The following is an 18,582-nucleotide window of genomic DNA, read 5'->3' on the forward strand; positions in this document are numbered from 1 at the left end:
ACGCGAGGTCGCGCATTCCGGGAGAGAAGCTGGGGGTTTACAGGTGACGATAGTGATGGGGTGAGGGCAATGGCAATGTTGATGGGTGCCAGTCAGTGGTTGATGTTCACGTTGGCTTTGGGGAAGGTCTTGGCGCCTTTGAAGCTTTTGACAATCTCAATCTCAGCCTTCAAGCACGGCATCTCATTCCAGTCTGCAGCCCCCTTCACTTGCCTTCTCTAGACAACGCCGCAAACTTATTCAGAGAATCTTCTCTTTCTTCCAGGCTTCTCCTCGCAGTTGAACATTCTTCCATTGGTATTGCTTTGGTATTATCGTGAGTGACCTTACTATCGAAGAGAAAACAGGGGCCCAAAAGGTGCATCCCCCGAATATCTGTGCTTCTGCGTGGCGGAAATGAAGGCACGGAGCCACGCTTCCACCAACTTCGTCTAAACGTCCAACATTCACCGCTGCTTCATCGCGCTTGCTGTATGCAAAGGGTTGCTGCAGTCACTGCAAAATTGCCTGCTCTCATTTATTTTATTCACTTGAGCTTGACTTGGCCGTCTTCTCAGCTTGGAAGAAAGCCGACCGCTGCCCCTCGCTCGTTGATTCGACCACCACCCACAACCTTTGTTGTCTCGTCCGACGGCAAACTCATCCTACGGTAATCCATCCACAATTACGGAGAGGTGCTTTACAGTATCAAGCCGGCACGACTGAGCGCGTTCGGCCTTAAATCCGAATTATCGGAGGTCGATGGTGGCCTGGCTCGTATCGTCCAGATGCGCGCTGAAACCTTGAAATTTTCCACCAGCTTGCCTCCGCGCCTCCCTTAAACCTGAAACAGCCTCTCATCGCCCTAAAAGCAGCAAAGCGGCTTCGATCATGGGCCGTCTGAGCAGACAGCCGTCGGGGCAACAATCCGTAGAGGAAGCGGCGGTCGGAGTCAAGCGGGAGGAGTCCGTGGAGGGTGAGCCAACAGAAGAGGCGCGCAACACCAACGTAGCCCTCAAGCAGAAAAACTCTGCCAAACCCTCAGATTCACCTTCCTCCGACACACTTCAACGCATAAAATCGCACTCGCCGTCCAGCTCGCAATCGGTCTCGCCCCAGCAATTATTTGCTGACACAGAGGACAGTCCAGTGAGCGCCAAGAAGGAGTCTGAGGAGCCGGATGCGAATGGTCACACTTCACCCTCCGCGTCTCCCGTCAAGCTTGAAGCCAAAGAAGCTCCGAAGCCCACAAAGTCTGCTCGGGGAGCTGCCTCCAAATTACCTCCTCGTGTCGCTCCTCTGTTCAACGACCTTCCTGATGCCACCGAAGAGGCTTGTTCTACCTTTGAAGTCATCGAAAGCTGCACCTATCAAAATAAATACCTGGGCTTTAGCGAACATGCTCTCGACTGTGACTGTCAGGAAGAATGGGGTGAGTTTCTCTTCGTCGCTTGAGCGCAATTATTTTCCGTGTAAACCTGACTTGCATCTCCAGATCCGACCTCCAAGCAGAATCTCGCATGCGGCGATGATTCCGACTGCATCAACCGCGCCTGTAAGATGGAATGTGCCAAAGACTGTGGTTGCGGTCCTGCATGCCAGAATCAGCGATTCCTTCGCCGTCTTTGGGCCAATGTCTCAGTCATCAAGACGGAGAAAAAAGGATATGGTCTTCGCACCAACGTTGATCTCCGGCCTCACGACTTTATCTTCGAATACATTGGCGAAACCATCCCCGAGAACACTTTCCGGAAGCGCATGAGACAGTATGACGAAGAAGGGATCAAGCATTTCTACTTCATGTCCCTAAGCAAGGGTGAGTTCATCGACGCGACCAAAAAGGGTAATCTTGGTCGATTTTGCAACCACTCCTGCAATCCCAACTGCTACGTCGACAAATGGGTCGTCGGCGACAAGCTGCGAATGGGCATATTTGCAGAACGGTACATCAAGGCTGGCGAGGAGCTGGTGTTCAACTACAATGTCGACCGCTATGGTGCCGATCCTCAACCTTGTTACTGCGGTGAATCGAACTGCACGGGATTCATTGGCGGCAAAACCCAGACGGAACGCGGCACGAAACTCTCCGCTGCAACCATTGAGGCTCTTGGTATCGATGAGGCAGATTCCTGGGAGACCACCGTCGCCAGACGGCCTCGCAAGAAGAAGGTCGCCGAGGACGATGAAGACTACGTCGACAGCCTTGAAGCCAAGTCACTGGATGCTGACAGCGTGACCAAGGTCATGGCTGCACTTATGCAGTGCAAAGAGAAATGGATCGCTGTGAAGCTGCTGCAGCGGATACAACGATGCGAGGATGACCAGGCATGGCACAAAGTGGTCAGATTTCACGGTTATCAAATACTCAACTCCCAGCTCGCTGCTTGGAGGGACGATGAGAATATCATTCTACAGATTTTGGATATCCTGAACCGACTGCCACGGCTCACCAGAAACAAGATTGTCGATGCAAAGATTGATAAAACCTTGGAACCTTTGACGCAGCATCCTGATGAGAGAGTCGCGAGCCAGGCGTCACAATTGCTCGATGCATGGTCCAAGCTCGAGTTGGCCTACCGAATACCACGCAAGAAGAGAACTGATGCGTCAAACATCGTCAAGCCCCAGCCCACGCCGTTCGAAAGACGGGAGTCTGCGCAGGAACGCAAACGATCAAAGTCTAGGTCTCGCTCTCGTTCTCGGACACCTCCTAGAGGCCCTTCAAGCGTGCCCTCCGGTCCCAAGTCGTTACAGCGTCCGGCAGCCAAGATCCTCGGCCGCGCTCTTCCATCTTTCACTCGACCTCCTCCGCCATTGCCCCGAGGCTGGTTTGCAGCGCAGGATAACGGGAGAACGTATTACTACTCGACCAATGGACAAACAACATGGTCAAGGCCTACCAAACCGGCTGACGAGCCTCCTCCCCCGCCCAAGCAGCCTTCTGAGCAGGATCTCTTGAAGAGCATCATTGACAATATCGTCACCTCCCACGACAAAGAAAAGCAAACTGCCACTCCGGACACGCCCAAACCTGTCAAGGTGAAGAAGGAGGAGAAGTGGAAATCATACAATGAAGAGAAGCAGAAGAAGTTGTATGAGAATACTGTAAGCGTCCCAAGAATGTGTCGCGTGTTAATATTACATCTGCTAACTATATGTCGCGCAGCTTTTCCCGCTCATCTCCCATGTTATGAACAAGTACAAGAACAAAATCCCACGCGACGACCTTAAACGTTTTGCCAAAGAGGTTGCTAAGAAGCTCGTCGCGTCGGATTACAAGGCTGGAAGGGTCAAAGATCCCACCAAGATTGAGGAGAAGCAACAGAAAAAGGTCAAGGAGTTCTGCAAGCAGTTCTTTGAAAAGGCATACCAGAAACATAAAAAGCACGAAGCGGACAAAGCCGCCCGGCAGAAGAGTAAGAAAGGTTCCAGTACTCACCGGGGCGAACCGTCATCGTCAGAACAGGCGGCGCCATCCAGCTCTAAGGTAGAGGATGTGTCTCCTGCTGATGAAGATGATGAAGCGGAAGATGTAAAAATGTCGATTTCTGACGACGAAGATGCCGACAACACACCCAGTGAGCAGACTCCTATCGCGTCAAATGGCACCACCGAGCCTACGTTGAAACGCAAACGCGCACACGACAATGATTCCTCTATGGTGCTTGGAGATGAAGAGGAAGAGGAACCTACGGGATCGCCCATGAAAAGGTTGAATCTGGACGTCGACACTCCAACGACACTGACACCGCCTCCTCCACCCCCACCGCCGCCGGCGCCGCCTGCCGAAACACCTCCAGACAGTACACCACGAGAAGGTGAGGCCGAGGCCGAAATGGACATGGACATAGAGACGGAACCGGAGACCGACATCCACGCCGATACAAATTTTAAGGGAAAGAGTATGGCGGATGTGCTGGCTCAAGCGCAACAAGAAGACGATGGTGATGAAGGTGTTGAAGAAGCAAATGGGGATAACTTGAAGGCCGAGTCAGATAATCAAGGCAAGAAGGATGGTGTCAATGGGATTGGGACATCGGCTGGACATGGCCCAGGCCAAAACATGGAGTTGGACAACCCTTCGGTTGAAGGACAAGAGTTTCCCGAGGAAACACGATGACCTCTATTGTTTTTGAGTGGGTGACTTTGGGAAGGCTGCCGGGGAACGGAGGCCAAACCAAGGCAAAGAACCTGTTAATCTATTTTTCTGCGAATTGAATCGGCTCAAAGGATCGGCTTGTGGTTTGAGAGAAGAGACTCGGACCTTAGGAATAGGAGCAGGCCTGGCCGCGGGTTACCCAGAGTCCAGGTATTGGGTTCAAGTTGTTCCTGACCGAGCGAGCCAGCATTACAAGTTGAGCGAACCTGCCATCCACCAGTGGCACTACCTTGGGATACTGTACGAAAAGAAAATCAAAGTCGTTGAACAAATTCAAGCTTCGCCTACCTGCCTCCCTACTGAGGTATACACACCTGCAGCTGCAGCTACCTAGGGACTTGCTACCACCACCACCGACTAGGTGCCTACCTAGGGTCTCAGGGCTCTGGCATGCGCCTTCCCGGAGGATTGGTTGGAAGCAGATCGTCACTCACTTCGTGGTTGTCATGTTTCGCTGCGCACGAGGTGTCCTTTCCGCACCAAAAAACTATAGTGAGTGCGCAGGGAAACATCGCAGCCGCTAGGTGCCACCGGGGTCTGTCCGCTGGTGTCTGCCAGCATGAACCAAACTGCCAGTCATTCGAGTCTGAGTCCAGAAATGCATATTCGTCCTATCTCTTCTGCAATGCAGTGCCTGCTTGAGGCGTCTCGAGCGAGTTCTACCTGCACCACTTCAGTTTCGAAACCATTTGGATAGTACATACAATCCATAGCTTGGTATGGGCACTGCTAGTATGGCACACTGGCAGGAAGGGATCTTGATCTGAACAGGAATGGCAGAAATGAAGATTCATTTTTGTCCCTCAGCTTGCTTTTCTTTCCTACCCAGGAGGAGGTCTCGGGCGAAACTGTCTAGCTACGGTGTCTATCTGTTGGTCCACCTTTTACCTGGCCAATACCGGATACAGGTACCTAGGTAGTTAGAAGAACTCTGTTTCCTCAGGGATCATGCCAGGTCAAGTCAAGTATGGTCATGCAGCAGATCAGGCCGGAAAGATAGCCACTGCAGGCTCAATCAAACCACGCATGCTACGCTCGCCACGATCCTGTTCAAGTATGCAATGGATGAAAAACAAACGTGGACCTGTCAGACATCTCCGCGGTGTTATGCTCTCATGCACCCAGCAGCTGCATTATCATGCTCATTCCTTTCTCCTTCCATCTGCAGACTAAAGCAGCGAAATGCAGATGCAGTCCAATGCAATGCTACCTGCTGCCGGACGATCGAAACCGAAACTGTACAGAAAAGAGCACGAAGACAGGGCCTGCGGGGGCGGCGTGACAAGGATAATGTTGAGTCCGCTCCGTTGACAAGCGATGTTGAAAAAGGCAAAGCGCCGCCACTGCGCTGCGAGAGACAAAGGTGGCATTGGTCGGCTTTCCCTCTGTGAAAACGTCAAGGGCGGTATTCGGGGATCCCGTAAATATGACTGTGTAGGTCTTTGTCGTCTTGGGTAGAGCATCCAGTTCTTTCCAGGGGGAGCAGTTGATGAGCTGGAAGGGATAATGGCCGTTTTAGTGCACAGCGTCAGTCATCACGGCGCAGGCAGAAGGTCGTAAATCATGGCCGCACATGACGATAATGATGGGTAATAAGAAAGCGATGCTCCTTTCGGTTTTGCTCTCGGCTTTTGGATGGTTTCTACCAGTGCTCAGTAGAAGCTTTCGACGATACTCTCCTTGTTGGCGTTCATGCGGGCATCGAGACCACCGGGGCCGGCACCTTCGCCGAGTCGGAAGACGCTCTCGATGACGCTCAGCTCAGTGGCGGTGGTGTCCATCCCCGTCACGGCCAGCCAGTCGTTGACTACCATACCGGCACCGACGACGGGGCTTCCTCGATTGACGGATCCGGCGACCAAGGGCACCTGCAGCAGAGAACTCAATTCGTCCTGGTCTTGGATGCTGGTCTTGGGATGGACAATGCCACCCTGGTTCGACAGAGACATGTACGACCCCGTCAGCACGTTGCCGGCAATGGTCTGTCGAAACACTTCGACGCCTAGAGTGTCTGCGATGATTTCCTCCGTTTCTCGTTCAATGTCCGGGTGCACGAGCGCCACGTGGTCGTTGGCCGCGATGCAGTTACCCAGAGCTGAAAGCCGTTCTTCTATTCTCTGAATCTTGACATTGTCCGGCAAACTGTTGCGCAGATGTTGCAGCTCCTGGTCGGTCGTCGAGGTCGGGACCAGAAGGCCGTTCTTATTGCCCGTCGTCAACCGGCCGATAATGCGTGTGCCCGCAATCGTGCAGTGCACAATCGGGATCAAGTCTGCCAATTCGGATTCAAAGATCGAGTAGAAGTTCTCCGACGCCCCAATCGCCACCAGACAGTAGCTGTTGGTCAGGTTGGCGAAGACGCCGACTTCGTTCGAGTTTTCAAATTGCGCTCGCACAGCCATGGTTGGGTTTGTTTAGGTTGCGCTGGGTCGTCTTCTGCTTTGTGACCGTCTGGGTTCTTGGTTCACTGGAAGGCAGGGGGAGAGTCGACAATGTAGAGGTTACGCCGGATTAGAGGGCGGGTTGTTGAGAGGCAACGGGAGGTGTAGTGGTGGTGAAAAGCGAACGACCTGGAGGAGGTGGTTGGCGGGTTCTGTATGATTTCCGAAGTGTTTTCTCGAGTGTTACTGTTTGGCCACCAGTGCTGGTTCTAGATCGATCAAAAGAACCCAGCTGTGGACTTGGAGTAGTTTGATAGCGCGGGAAAAAAGGTAGATTTGCTGGTGGATGTGAAGTCAGATGCAGGCAGCGAGTCACAAGAGTAATGGCAAAAAGCCCAGTGCTGTGGTGCAGTCATTTGCAATCCTGGACCCTGGAATTAACAGTAAGAAAATGCCCCTCGCCAATTTTTCTGCGGTGCCTGTGGCATGCGTTAGCCATGTCATGGATTACCACATGCGTCATAGTACCCTACTAGCACCCCTAGTGTGCCACTACCACAATGCGGACGACGTCGTTCGACTCATCATCTTCTCGGTCCAACCACTTCCAGATTCCTCTTCTGTCCCGTCACAGCCTCGTCAGTCATCAATATGACTCTTATCAGCCGTGTCAAGCGCAGATGCTGCCGGAATTGTGCTGGTTCTGGCCTGTACTATGCACCTTACAAGGCCTCAACTAGCAAGGCTCCTGGTAAATGGACTATACATATGTCGCCCAACTGCAGATGATCCCAACCCGCCGGGCTTTTGGAAGGCTAATTTATTTTCATCTAAAACTCAAACATTTGAACACATCTAAACTCTGGCAAGACCTCCTTATACTCTAGCCAGAACAAAGGGTCAAAAGGATGTCAACAGAGTCCGAACAAGTCCGCATACCTTGGAAGTCATCGTTGGACTTCTCATACACCTGGTTACAGCTTGTGTCCCCCGCTTCGCAGTGAGCACCGTAACAGGTGTTGAACAATGGCGTCTTTGGGTCCTTGACTGTCATGATGAAACCTTCATCCGCAAATGGCTCTCCTTCCACATTGCTAACGTCGAAGTATGTCTGACCCAAATCTCGCATCCAGGTGTACTCCAGCTGCGTCACCAATGGCTTGTTTGCTCCCGGGTCTCGAGTACACATCATGGCCATACTTGTGTTCTGGGCATGGTCTGCGAAGTTCGAGCTGAGAACTTGTCCCGGGTTTTGGCTCACCCAGCTGACGGCCAGACGTTCGTTAACTGGCGTCTGATCTGTAGGATCATAGCCCATGACAATGGCACACCAGATGCTAACGGGACAGTTGTTGGCGACTTCTGCTCCAGCATCGACAAATCCGACCAGACACAGACTCAGGAGAACTAGGAAGCACATCATCTTCCACGTTCTCGACATCGAAGCCGCACGAGAATGCGTTGTGTCAAGCAATGCTGTACCAGGTTAGGTTTCTTGCATTCGATACATCCTGCCTTTGCCACTTACCAGATATATCGACTCTATTTATTTCTCCCAGCAAGAGCCCGTACAAGTCTCTATGATTCTGCTGTTGAAGGATAGCAAATGTGAGCATTCGAAGCAATTGTTTCTGTCTTATCTGTTGTAGTTTCTGTTGATAGACAAGGGAGGAGAAGCAAAGAAGCAAGGCCTGAACTCACCCCTATTTATACCAATCCCTTCTTCGAGCATTTACTCCTTTCGTACAGCTGACTCTCAGCCTTGTCCACGAGACCGCCCCTGGAGTGTCCTGGCCTTTATCACGAAGAGTGTCAACTCCACCGGTTGACACAGGCCTGCAATCCATGCCGTGCGCGTGGCCTTTGCAAGAAGTCACTATCCAGTTGACAGATCAGGTGGCTTGCTGAGAGGACAGAGGGCTGTGAAGTCTGCCCTGTGTCCTGTGTTGTGAATGCCAGGACGTCCTCGAGCAGTCTGATTGGCAGAGCTGAACTTTGTACCCAGCGAATTCTCATCATGATAAGCCGTTGCCTTGGTTTGGCTGCAGATAGCAGCACATTTCAGACAGACACGTCGGCCCCAGGACGGCATCGGACAAGGCATTCCTGTTCATGCCTTGTGTGAACATTTGCATGAACTTTCGCTGGAAGTTAGCTCTTGTCCGGTCGGACCTCTTGGGATTTGCCAGCGTCCTAAGATGGGATTTTCCTTCGGGTATTGCAGTCTGCCTTTCTTGATCACTGCTATGCTCGAAGCTCGTTGTGGTCAGCTTTTTGCTGCAGAAATAGGCATGCCTTGTCTTTCCACGGTGTTTATATAGGAAAGCTAACACCCCTTTCTGCAGAGGTTTGTTTGCTGGACCTACCGGTTTGACAACATGACAACCACATGCAACATGGCAGCCGATTGATGATTAAGCAAAGCTGATATCAATCCGTAGGCCAAACTTCAAAAGCGAGCACGAGCACCTACCAGAATGAACCACTTAAGAAGGAAAAGCAGAGAAAACACCATGGTATTGTGCAGCTACTACGCTGGAGCGCTGGAGCGCAAGACAGAGGTGCGAAAGCCGAAAAGGAAGTACTATCAGGAGTTGCTCAAACTTGAAGCACCACGCAGCAATCCAAGGTGGTCCTCCTCCAGCTACAACGTTGTACTGATGGACACCTCCTGGAGCCCCATCAACACGGCACACCTTTCTTGGTGGCAGTGTCCTATTAAGCCATATACTTGCATACTTGATAAGGAGGTCTCTGATTCTTGAGCTAATCACGCTGCGCAAAGACAAAGGGCACCTGGCTGTGAGCGAGGCCGAGACTGATTATGCTGGGCTTTGACATCACCCAGGTCGCCGTACGACAAAATGAGGAGCTATCATTTCCTCCCTCCCTGGATAGAGGTCATCCGATAGTGCAACTAGATTCATAGAGTATATCAAGTGTAAAAGACTTCACGGCGGGTCAGTGATAAGGTTTATGATCAACTTGAGGCTGTTAGTGATAAGGTACAACGTTGTATGAGGCTGATATAAGTGACCCAAAAAAGGCATTGCGTTCTCCAGAAGTGACATAAGTCGCCAAGACAAACCACACGTGACTGCAGCCAGCGAGAACCCCAGTGAAGTGTCGCCATTCCATTCCATCGCCAGTGCGCAGGCTGCGGTTGTGCTCGTACTGCTCCAAATCTTTGCTCCCTCTCCACCTTTTTATTTTCCTGAACCTGACCTGCACTACTGACTGCGTCCAAAATCCAAAAGCGAATCCGACAACCTCAACCCTTAATTCATCCACCACCTTCTACCGACTTCACAGCTTTAATCACCATCACCATCCTCTGCCGCGCCTCTTCCTTACTTGATCAAGGTCTTATTTGTGCCTGTCTGCGGTAGTTGACGCGCTGACAATCCTGCCCTCTTTTTACTGTGTGACAAATTCCCACATCTCAACCTTACCACTTGTGCACCGACTGCGCTTGTAGACATTGTGTCTGAAGCTCAAACAGCGCACCCTGGGATTATATCACATTCTGAAGCTTAACAGACATCTGTCCACCGTCCAATCTGCGACACCAGACCGGTTTTGACGCCACCAGAAGGCTGACAATCACTATGGCGACCGAAACTGCTCCCACCAACGGCCTGTATGGCACAAACCAGTACGGCCAACCTGCTGAACTTGCTGCCTCTACGCCTTCTGCGCCTACCCATAACCCCTCTGCGTCTCAGAGTACCACTACCTCCGCGAACGCTCCCAAGGCTGACCCGCAAGAGATCGGCTGGTACTTTGTCGAACAATACTATACCACTTTGTCCAAGAGTCCAGAGAAGATCCACCTCTTTTATTCCAAGAGGTCGCAGCTTGTCACTGGTGTTGAAGCCGAGAAGGTTGTCCCTGCGGTTGGTACTAAGGTAAGATAACCCGATCGACAAACAGCGCGGAACAAATGCTAATAGGAATGCAGGCAATCAGCGAGAAGATCAAGGCGCTTGACTTCCAGGACTGCAAAGTGCGCGTCCTCAATGTCGATTCCCAATCCTCCTACTCCAACATCGTTGTCCAAGTCATTGGCGAGATGTCCAACAAGTCCGAACCTCACCACAAATTTGTCCAGACTTTCGTTCTTGCTGAGCAACCCAACGGCTACTTTGTCCTCAATGACATCTTCCGCTACTTGAGCGATGATGTTGATGAGATCGTTGAAGATGAACAGCCGCAACCAGAAGTCCCTGCCGAGGAACCAGCCACCCCAGCCGAAGGTTTGACTGATCCTCAGCCGCGCGTCGAGGAGACTGTTGCCACAGAAGAGGCGGCCGAGAAGGTGGACGAGAAGCTTGAAGAAGACAAGAAGGAGTCATCTGAGGCGGCTGCTACTGAAGTCAACGGTGCCGTCATCCCAACTCCCGCCGAACAACCTGCCGAAGCAACCGAGACTCCAGCAACTTCTGCCCCAGCAACTGAAGCACAAGCAGCTAGCAGTCCTGCCCCAGAGCAGCAACAAGCTGCGCCAGAGCCTACTCCCAAGACGGAGACCAGCACGGAGACTGCTCCTGCTGCTCCCGCTCCGGTTGAAGCGCCACCGGCGAAAAAAACCTGGGCAAGCATGCTTGGAGGTGGTTCTAAAGCTCCTGCAGTTCCCGCTCTCCCCGCCACTACTCCAGCAGCGCAGCAGAAGGCTCCTCGGCCATCGCAAGCTGCCCAACCCGCAAAGACCCCAGCTGAACCTGCTGCTTCTACAATCGCCGCTACCGGTAATGCAAACTCCCAGAGTAACGGTTGGCAGACAGCCGAGCACAGCAAGAAGGGCAAGGGGCCGCAGAACAAGCCCGCTTCCGAGGGGACTGTCCTTGCTTACATCAAGAATGTGAACGATAAAGTGGATGCTAGAGTCCTCCGCGAGGTTCTGGAGCGTTATGGCGAACTCAAGTATTTCGACGTGTCTCGCCCAAAGGTATGCACTTATTTCAGAACTCTTCATGTCACCTGCTAACCCATCATCTTAGAACTGCGCTTTTGTCGAATTTGCTGATCCTGCTGGCTATGCCGCGGCAGTCGCAGCAAACCCGCATACTGTCGGCACAGAGCAAATCTACGTCGAGGAACGTCGTCCTCGTCCGAATGCCTACGGCGGCAGCAACGCCAACTACAGCCGTGGTGGTGGTAACAACGCCGGTCGTGGCCGAGGCGGAATGCAAGGCGGTCGAAGTGGCAGCCAGAGCAACTTCCCCAAGGACGCCGGCCGAGGTGGTGGTTTCCAACAGCGAGGTGGAAAATCCGGCACGGTCACTCCCAAGGCACGTGGGCAGACCCAAGCCTCATAAAGGCATTTTGCTTTTGAGGTCCTTACATCTGACGATAACCTCGGCCGATCAGTGACCCTTTTCTCGCGTCCCCGGCCACTTTTCACTCTACCGGTTGCATCTGCGATACAAAAGTGATGTGGAATCTGTAACGGCGCAGTTGGAAAAAAGTGGCTTTCTTTTTTTGCCCCATTTTTCTTCTCATGAACCCGTGTCTTCGCATAGCGAGTTTCGGACCAAAGTACAGCACAGAGTCGAATTGTTTCAGAGTCGAATCAGCACAGTTGCATCACAGCTCAGGGTCATGGTCATGGTCACGGTGATAGTGATGGTGATGGTGGGAAGAAGTGTGTTTTTTCAGCGGAGCCATGTACCTTTGTCTGACTCAGGGGTCTTTATGGGTTCTGGGGTTTCTTGAGAGCGCCTAGTGTGTACATTAGTCCTCAGCTCGAGACATACAAGCTTAATGGCCGTGGTCGAAATAAGCCTTCCTGATGAATACTGACTGATTCAAGTTCTGCGAGACACATGAATGCTATACTCGTACATTCGGTCAGGGTTGATGAATCATCAGCAGGCAAGTCGCAGTGCGATGTCACGTGGAGAGCAGCACATTGGCGGAGGGGGAAATGCATCAGGCTGTCATGATAAGACGTGCCGGCGGCCTCCGCGTAGAAACAGCGTTGTACGCCGCGTACGTGGGGTAACTTCCAGGTTCACCGCAACTGGTCACTCACTGACCCCTTCGTTCAGGCCGCAATCGGGACGACTTCGCTACGTACCGCTGCCACTGCCACTCTTTCTTGCAATGAATCGCAGCTCCTGAACGACATCTTCTACTATATTTCTATACTTTTGGCACTTGCCCCGGGTCTGCAATCATGAGGCCTGGAATCGGCCTCGACAACACGGAACCCCGTCCCCGCAAATACTCCGCCGTCGACTCTCCCTCCCTGCCCAGTGACCGCTACAGCGCATCTCCCACGACGTTCTTCCTGGCTCGAGATCCTGATTCTCCGAGAACGGCAAATGATCGAAGTGCGGGTGTAGCATCCCAAATACCGGTTGTGAGCAGTCTACATGATACCATCCAGGAGGCGGAGCGGTCCATCAAGCACACCGACCCTCGACCGGCAGAGGCCAGGAGCGTGAGCCGGAGACGATCTACTATCAAGCCTGACGGGCAAGGACATTTCCGACGACGTTCGTCCAACGTCAGTGCTGAAGCTGTACAAGCACCGCCTAACAGAGAAACGACACCATCCCCTCTTCCATCACGAGACATCTCCCTTCCCAGTAGTCCCAAGTCGGTTTCGTCGAGATCACTTCAGAAATCCGACGATGAGTTGACCAATGATGAGACAGGGAGCCAAGTAGTGGTCTCTAGTGAGGAAGATGAAGGGGAAACACCTGGCGTTGTCCAGGACAGCCAACCCGAGCTTATCATGCCGAGTATCACCATGCCAAGTCGGAGACCTTTTACTGAACGTGGAAAACGACTGGGAAGGTTCAAAATTATGGTAGCGGGCCGCAAAGGTGTGTACAGCTACGAGATATTCTACTGACAGATGCTAACTTCATGCAGCCGTTGGCAAAACTTCCCTCATCAAATCGGTCGTTCAGCTTTGTGAAGATATCGTACATGTGGACCCAAGCTTGTCGAATTCTATGAAGGCAACTCAACGTGAGGGCAACGGTTCTGACGAGTGGGCAAGCGAAGTCTACGCGAGCACCAAACCTTACCCCGCCTGGTGGCCCAACGTCGAGGAGAGCCGCATATTGAGGCGGAGGAAGAGTATGGGCGATTCGGTCCTGGAGAGGAACATATGTTTTGTCGATGCTCCGGACGCCACCAAACTCGACAGGATCATTCATTATGTCGAACAGCAGCTTGTCAATGCCATGGTTTCGATAGACCGGCTGACAAATGAGTTCTCGGGCTTGTTGAGTGGGCGAGGATCATCACATGTGGATGTCATCCTATATCTCATCTCAAAAGGTATGCAATCCCCCTACTGGCCAGTTTCGACACCACTGACTTGTATAGACCACACTAGAGATGACTGCGAGCGAATTCGCCAACTCTCTGAGCTGTGCAATGTTGTTCCACTTGTTGCAAAGTCGGATCTTCTTTCTCAGACGGAGCAGGATGAGATCAAACAAAGTTTGGACACGACTCTGGCAGCACTGCCACGACTCCCTGTATCGCTTTGTTCCGAAACCGAGGTCAAAGCGACGGCAACAGTACCCTACACTGTTACGTCGGCAAATGGGCCAGATCTCGACACCATGGATGCGTCGTTGCTCATGTCGCCGGAATATATCCAGCCTCTTGTCCCGTCGGAGCTAAGTCTTCTCGTGGAACAACTCTTCGAACCCGAGACCGTTGCCTATCTACGGCATACGTCGGCGCGGAAACTGGTTGCATGGCATGCGCGTCATCCCAGATTAACAACAGTGCCATCACCCTCGCTTCCCTCGATCCATCACTCCACACTGGCGTCTCCGGTGCAATCCTCTCTAAGCAATTCCGCGGCGTTGCTACCCGTTGGGTCCGACATTTCGCTCAACACTTCTAACAGTTGGGCGTTGGCGAAAGTGGCGGATCATACGCAACGAGAAGAACGATTGGCTCAAGTCAGGTTGTCGAAATGGGCGAGCGAGCTACAACTCAGTCTTCAACGCGAGCGGGAGAGATACGAAAAGATTGCCCGAGGCGAGCGGGCAGTGTGGCTAGTAGAACGGATGGGAGAAGAGGTTCGCGATGGTCGTATTCTATATCCGGGGGACTATTTGAACCCGACAAAACATCAGCAGGCTTTGTTGCTGCAGAAGGGCAGAAAGAACGGGATGGGTTACGATGATTATGAGGACCACCACGACGTGAAGGCCGGCTATCAGATGCATGACCCCTTGGGACTTCTCCGGTGGCAAGATAGCATGCGGACTCGTGGATGGATTGCTCTGCAGGTGGTAGGCAGTTTCGGTGTGGTGGGAGGTCTTGCTTTCTGGCTTGCTAGGACGTGGGGACTGACTGCCAGCATCAACGACTGGGTGCAAGGCTTGCACATGTCGGCGTTCGGGCAGGAATGATATGTGGAAGAGAACTTATGGATCGAAAATGACGAAGTCCGGGACCGAAATTACGGTGGACCCCACGCGCCAGTGTCGCAGGGAGATGAAAGACGCAAGGTTTCATCAGGCTTCTAGAAGGCGGTGAGAAGCAGGTTCATTCCAGAAGGTGATCAGAGCCGGAGCGGGCGGGTCCCAATCTCTCTCTTCCCCTATAGGGCCACCTGCGAACGGGTATGATTGATATGAGAGCATGTTGCAACGGATGCTGCATGGGATGGATGGATCAAAGGATGGACGCGAGTCTGTAATTCATTGCACTAGCACTTCAGATGGCGCTACTATATGGTGTAGGGGCGCGGTTGTTTTGGAATGGGGTGGTACCTTAATGATGAGTAGTTGACGATCATGGCATGGCATGGCATGGCATCGCAGCGCAGCGGTGCTGTTTCTGGTTGTGTCTTGTGTCTGGGAGAGGCGAATGATGGTTTAATATATGATTCTCCCTACAGGACAGTACGTATCCTACAATGTTCGCAATTATAACTGAGTCACCGACCGTGCAAACTAGTACACCGCAAATCCGAAACGTGCGGTCGACCTGATTGATCTTCGCCGGGGCCGGCGCCGGCTCCAAAGAGATGGAACTACCTACAGTACCTTATGCTACTAGACTCGGAGTCGAAAATGGGATTTGTCCCAGTTAGTGTTATTATCTCGTCTCGCTTGGCTTGAGCTATCTACAACTACTTTGCTGTAACAGGAAAAGGAGAAGAAGAAGAAGAAGGAAAAAAGGAAGAGAACTAGGTACCTAAGGTACTAGGAAGGTGCTAGGTAGTATCGAACGATGACCGAAGGTGTTTCAAGTTTCCCTCCTTGCAAGTCCTTTTCGAGAAACTCGAAGTACTGGTGCTGTAACTAGTCAGTAGTTGTAGCTACTAGTTACAACACCAGTGGTACCTAGTACCTGGTAGTGCTATATCCGAAGGGAAAACCTGCTGCTGCTGGACGCATGTTACGGGCAAGTTACAGTAGGTATTTCTATCAGAGGTACGTATTGACTGCCCATTTATAACCACCTACCGTAAAGTACAATGATTTACAGAAGGTGGTGTGACCGAGCGGGAAGGCACGACATTGGCATACATTGCATGGCATAGCATACGAGTAGTTGTATGCATGGATCAAACCACAACTGCCAGTGCACGTCTGACTCTGACATGGCATCAGGCAGCCTTGGGACTGCACAATAAGGTTTCGGATATGCGAGTGATACAAGGCAAGACGTGCTAGTAGTGTCTATGTTCAATAAACCTTCTGGAAGTGTAGCGCGAGTATGATTCCGCCCGCCCTCAAAGCAGGGCGCAACACCAGCACCGAAGAGGGCAGAATCAATGAAATAGACCCCGGGGGGAGGGGGCCAGAATGGATGTGGCGCCTGTCAAAATATGGTCTGGGCCATGATCCTCGGAGAGGTGAGATGGACGATAGAGCAGATAGAAAGGGGTGCAGGCGGACGGGCTTCGCTTCCAGGCCTGCTATTGTAAAGAATTGTTTGTCAAATGCAACACGATAGCGGGTGTGGAAGGAATTGTAGTTGTAGTTCAGCAGGAGGTGGAGGAGAGATGGTGGTAGTGTGGCTGTCGCAGTTGTATAGAAACAAGAAAAGGAGACGGCACGTTTGTCGCACGCCACGTGGGGATCGAGCATGGCGCGGTTTCAGGTTTCGAGAGTAGCACCAACCTTGTCCACAGGTTGCAGGACTAGTCCAAGGCGTCCGTTGTGCTGCATCCTGTAACTTCGGTAGCCTTGGGCTGAGGAATTGGGATAAGGCCTGTACGCTGGACTAACCGTGGGTGCATGGCTTATACAACCTACATATCTCGGAAGTGCACTCTGTAGGTACCCTCCAGGCAGGCAAGGAAAGTACTAGGTAGACAATATTGATTGTCAAGCTCAAACAACTGAGTTGCCAAATGCTACAACTTGCTTCCCGTGGCAGAGCCTAGAACCAAATGGGCGTGAGCACTGTGGCTTATAGGGGGGTTTCTAAGCCGCTGTCACCTGCGGCAATCTATCCGTGCCGTGGGTTAGGGACCAGCAAGACGCAGCACCTTATGCTGAGGCCAAATAGGAGCCAGCAACGGGCAGTGGTAGGGGCGTCGTAGGCGGGATTTGCCTTTCAAACCGCGCCATTTTCCCAGCTCGCTCCACCAGGGGCCACTTGCACCCACTGCCTGCACCCACTGCATTTCTCGTGGTTCAGGTTGCGTGGTAAACAAAAAGGACTCGGAACCTGCAGAGCGACGCAACACACTAAATCCTGGTCCTGGTGCTGGTCCCGATCATGGTCCGGGGTGGAAGCGGGTAGCCAACTCACATCAACTCCTTTCGCTCTGAACAATACTGTCTACATTCCATCCACATCGCGCTTATTATTGATTGTCCTCAACTCACCCTTCTCCCTCACTCAGCTTGGCGGTCCTCATCTATCCAGTTCGTCTTGTTCAGCTTCTGGCCCAGGTCTTCCTGCATCTTGTCACCTCTATCCCGGATCTCCAAGCCACAAACAATCGTCGCAACAACCTTATCCATCCTGCCCTAGCCTGACCACGACGCGGAGCAAGCAGTCGGCCGTGCTGTATATACAGTACACCACCCGCAATTCTACAGACCGGACGGACCGTCACTGTCGCCCATTCTCACCGTTAGGCATTCGCTGTCTTTGTCACTCCAGCCTGTGTCACTACGATTTGTGTCCCGAAGCCACCATCCTGAGCAAAGTACTGTCGTAACCACACACAAGAATCTCCCGCGGTGTTGGATCACCTGTCTCGCGCCTGAGAAGGTTGTTAAAAACGGTTGAAGAGAACAGTCATAGACACTGTTGTTGAGAGCTCCTACGCACGGATCCGCTGCGAGACGCACCATTGACACCATTGCACAAGAGTCCTGTAGTGGCTCGCTCCACCGAGAGACACTTCCGCAACCAGGACGACGGACGGACCTGCTATCGTCACCATGTCTCGCAGATCTCTTGAGTCTCAACGGCCTATAATGGCACCAAGTGTATGTTTTATGCTCCCCCCCCCACTTCTCCCTGTCAACAGGATTGATCTGCTTTCATCACATCCCATTCCATTGTCACCAGTTTGTTTGCCAGTCCGTGCCGACCGACACCCTGACAACCTTTCTATTACAATGACTAACTCAGCCTGTTGTTTCCTACAGCTTACCTCGAAACGCACATCCAAACGCTATTCCACATACTCGACATCGCCGAGTTTCATGACTACATCCACCACCTACTCCAACCCAGTCACGCTGCCATCGGCGGCCGAGGCTACGGAGATTGCAACGGCAACAGCAGCAAGAGCGAACCCCGAAACAGAGATCCGGCAATTGACCCAGGGATTCGACCGACTAGAAAACAAACATCTCTCACAACAGCGGTTTATCCCGAGCCAAAAGAAAACCGACGACTTGAGCAAATTGAGCCTGGGCGCAAAAGTCGAGAGGGCCCTAGGTCGAAGAATGACGGACCAGGATGCCGTGTTTCGGGTAAAGGTCAAACGCCCGACGGTGAAAACGAGCTCATCGTTTGCTGTTTTGGATGAGAAGGCCGTGTTGAAGTTTTGATTGCTCGTTTCGCTGCATGGTATTTTTGATGGGTGGGGATTATGTCTGGGTTACG

The 18,582-nt window shown here is 52.3% G+C and overlaps 6 protein-coding genes across 6 annotated transcripts; 4 read left to right on the forward strand and 2 right to left on the reverse strand.

Annotated features, from left to right (window-relative positions):
- Nucleotides 1-870: 870 nt before the first annotated feature.
- Nucleotides 871-4,099, forward strand: HMPREF1120_07368 (histone-lysine N-methyltransferase SETD2; the record flags this gene model as incomplete). Its single annotated transcript, XM_009161591.1, has 3 exons — nt 871-1,411; nt 1,475-3,084; nt 3,146-4,099. 3 exons carry the CDS (start codon nt 871-873, stop codon nt 4,097-4,099), a joined length of 3,105 nt encoding a protein of 1,034 aa, XP_009159839.1.
- A 606-nt stretch (nt 4,100-4,705) lies between these two features.
- On the reverse strand, nt 4,706-6,946 carry HMPREF1120_07369 (eukaryotic translation initiation factor 6). The gene has a single exon (XM_009161592.1). It carries the CDS (start codon nt 6,538-6,540, stop codon nt 5,791-5,793), a length of 750 nt encoding a protein of 249 aa, XP_009159840.1. The 5' UTR covers nt 6,541-6,946; the 3' UTR covers nt 4,706-5,790.
- A 403-nt stretch (nt 6,947-7,349) lies between these two features.
- Nucleotides 7,350-7,837, reverse strand: HMPREF1120_07370 (uncharacterized protein; the record flags this gene model as incomplete). Its single annotated transcript, XM_009161593.1, has 2 exons — nt 7,350-7,402; nt 7,459-7,837. The coding sequence occupies 2 exons, from the start codon at nt 7,835-7,837 to the stop codon at nt 7,350-7,352; spliced, it is 432 nt and encodes a 143-aa protein (XP_009159841.1).
- A 2,290-nt stretch (nt 7,838-10,127) lies between these two features.
- HMPREF1120_07371 (uncharacterized protein) lies at nt 10,128-11,837 on the forward strand (the record flags this gene model as incomplete). Its single annotated transcript, XM_009161594.1, has 3 exons — nt 10,128-10,427; nt 10,481-11,467; nt 11,520-11,837. 3 exons carry the CDS (start codon nt 10,128-10,130, stop codon nt 11,835-11,837), a joined length of 1,605 nt encoding a protein of 534 aa, XP_009159842.1.
- Nucleotides 11,838-12,697: 860 nt separating this feature from the next.
- HMPREF1120_07372 (uncharacterized protein) lies at nt 12,698-14,909 on the forward strand (the record flags this gene model as incomplete). Its single annotated transcript, XM_009161595.1, has 3 exons — nt 12,698-13,352; nt 13,402-13,815; nt 13,864-14,909. 3 exons carry the CDS (start codon nt 12,698-12,700, stop codon nt 14,907-14,909), a joined length of 2,115 nt encoding a protein of 704 aa, XP_009159843.1.
- A 3,057-nt stretch (nt 14,910-17,966) lies between these two features.
- HMPREF1120_07373 (uncharacterized protein) lies at nt 17,967-18,527 on the forward strand (the record flags this gene model as incomplete). Its single annotated transcript, XM_009161596.1, has 1 exon — nt 17,967-18,527. One exon carries the CDS (start codon nt 17,967-17,969, stop codon nt 18,525-18,527), a length of 561 nt encoding a protein of 186 aa, XP_009159844.1.
- Nucleotides 18,528-18,582: the final 55 nt, after the last annotated feature.

This window comes from Exophiala dermatitidis (assembly GCF_000230625.1).
Source record: "Exophiala dermatitidis NIH/UT8656 unplaced genomic scaffold supercont1.6, whole genome shotgun sequence".
NCBI lineage: Eukaryota > Fungi > Ascomycota > Eurotiomycetes > Chaetothyriales > Herpotrichiellaceae > Exophiala > Exophiala dermatitidis.

What these genes read in the sequence shown, in the direction of transcription:
- HMPREF1120_07369 (XM_009161592.1), bottom strand. Translation starts at nt 6,540, where the DNA reads ATGGCTGTGCGAGCGCAATTTGAAAACTCGAACGAAGTCGGCGTCTTC.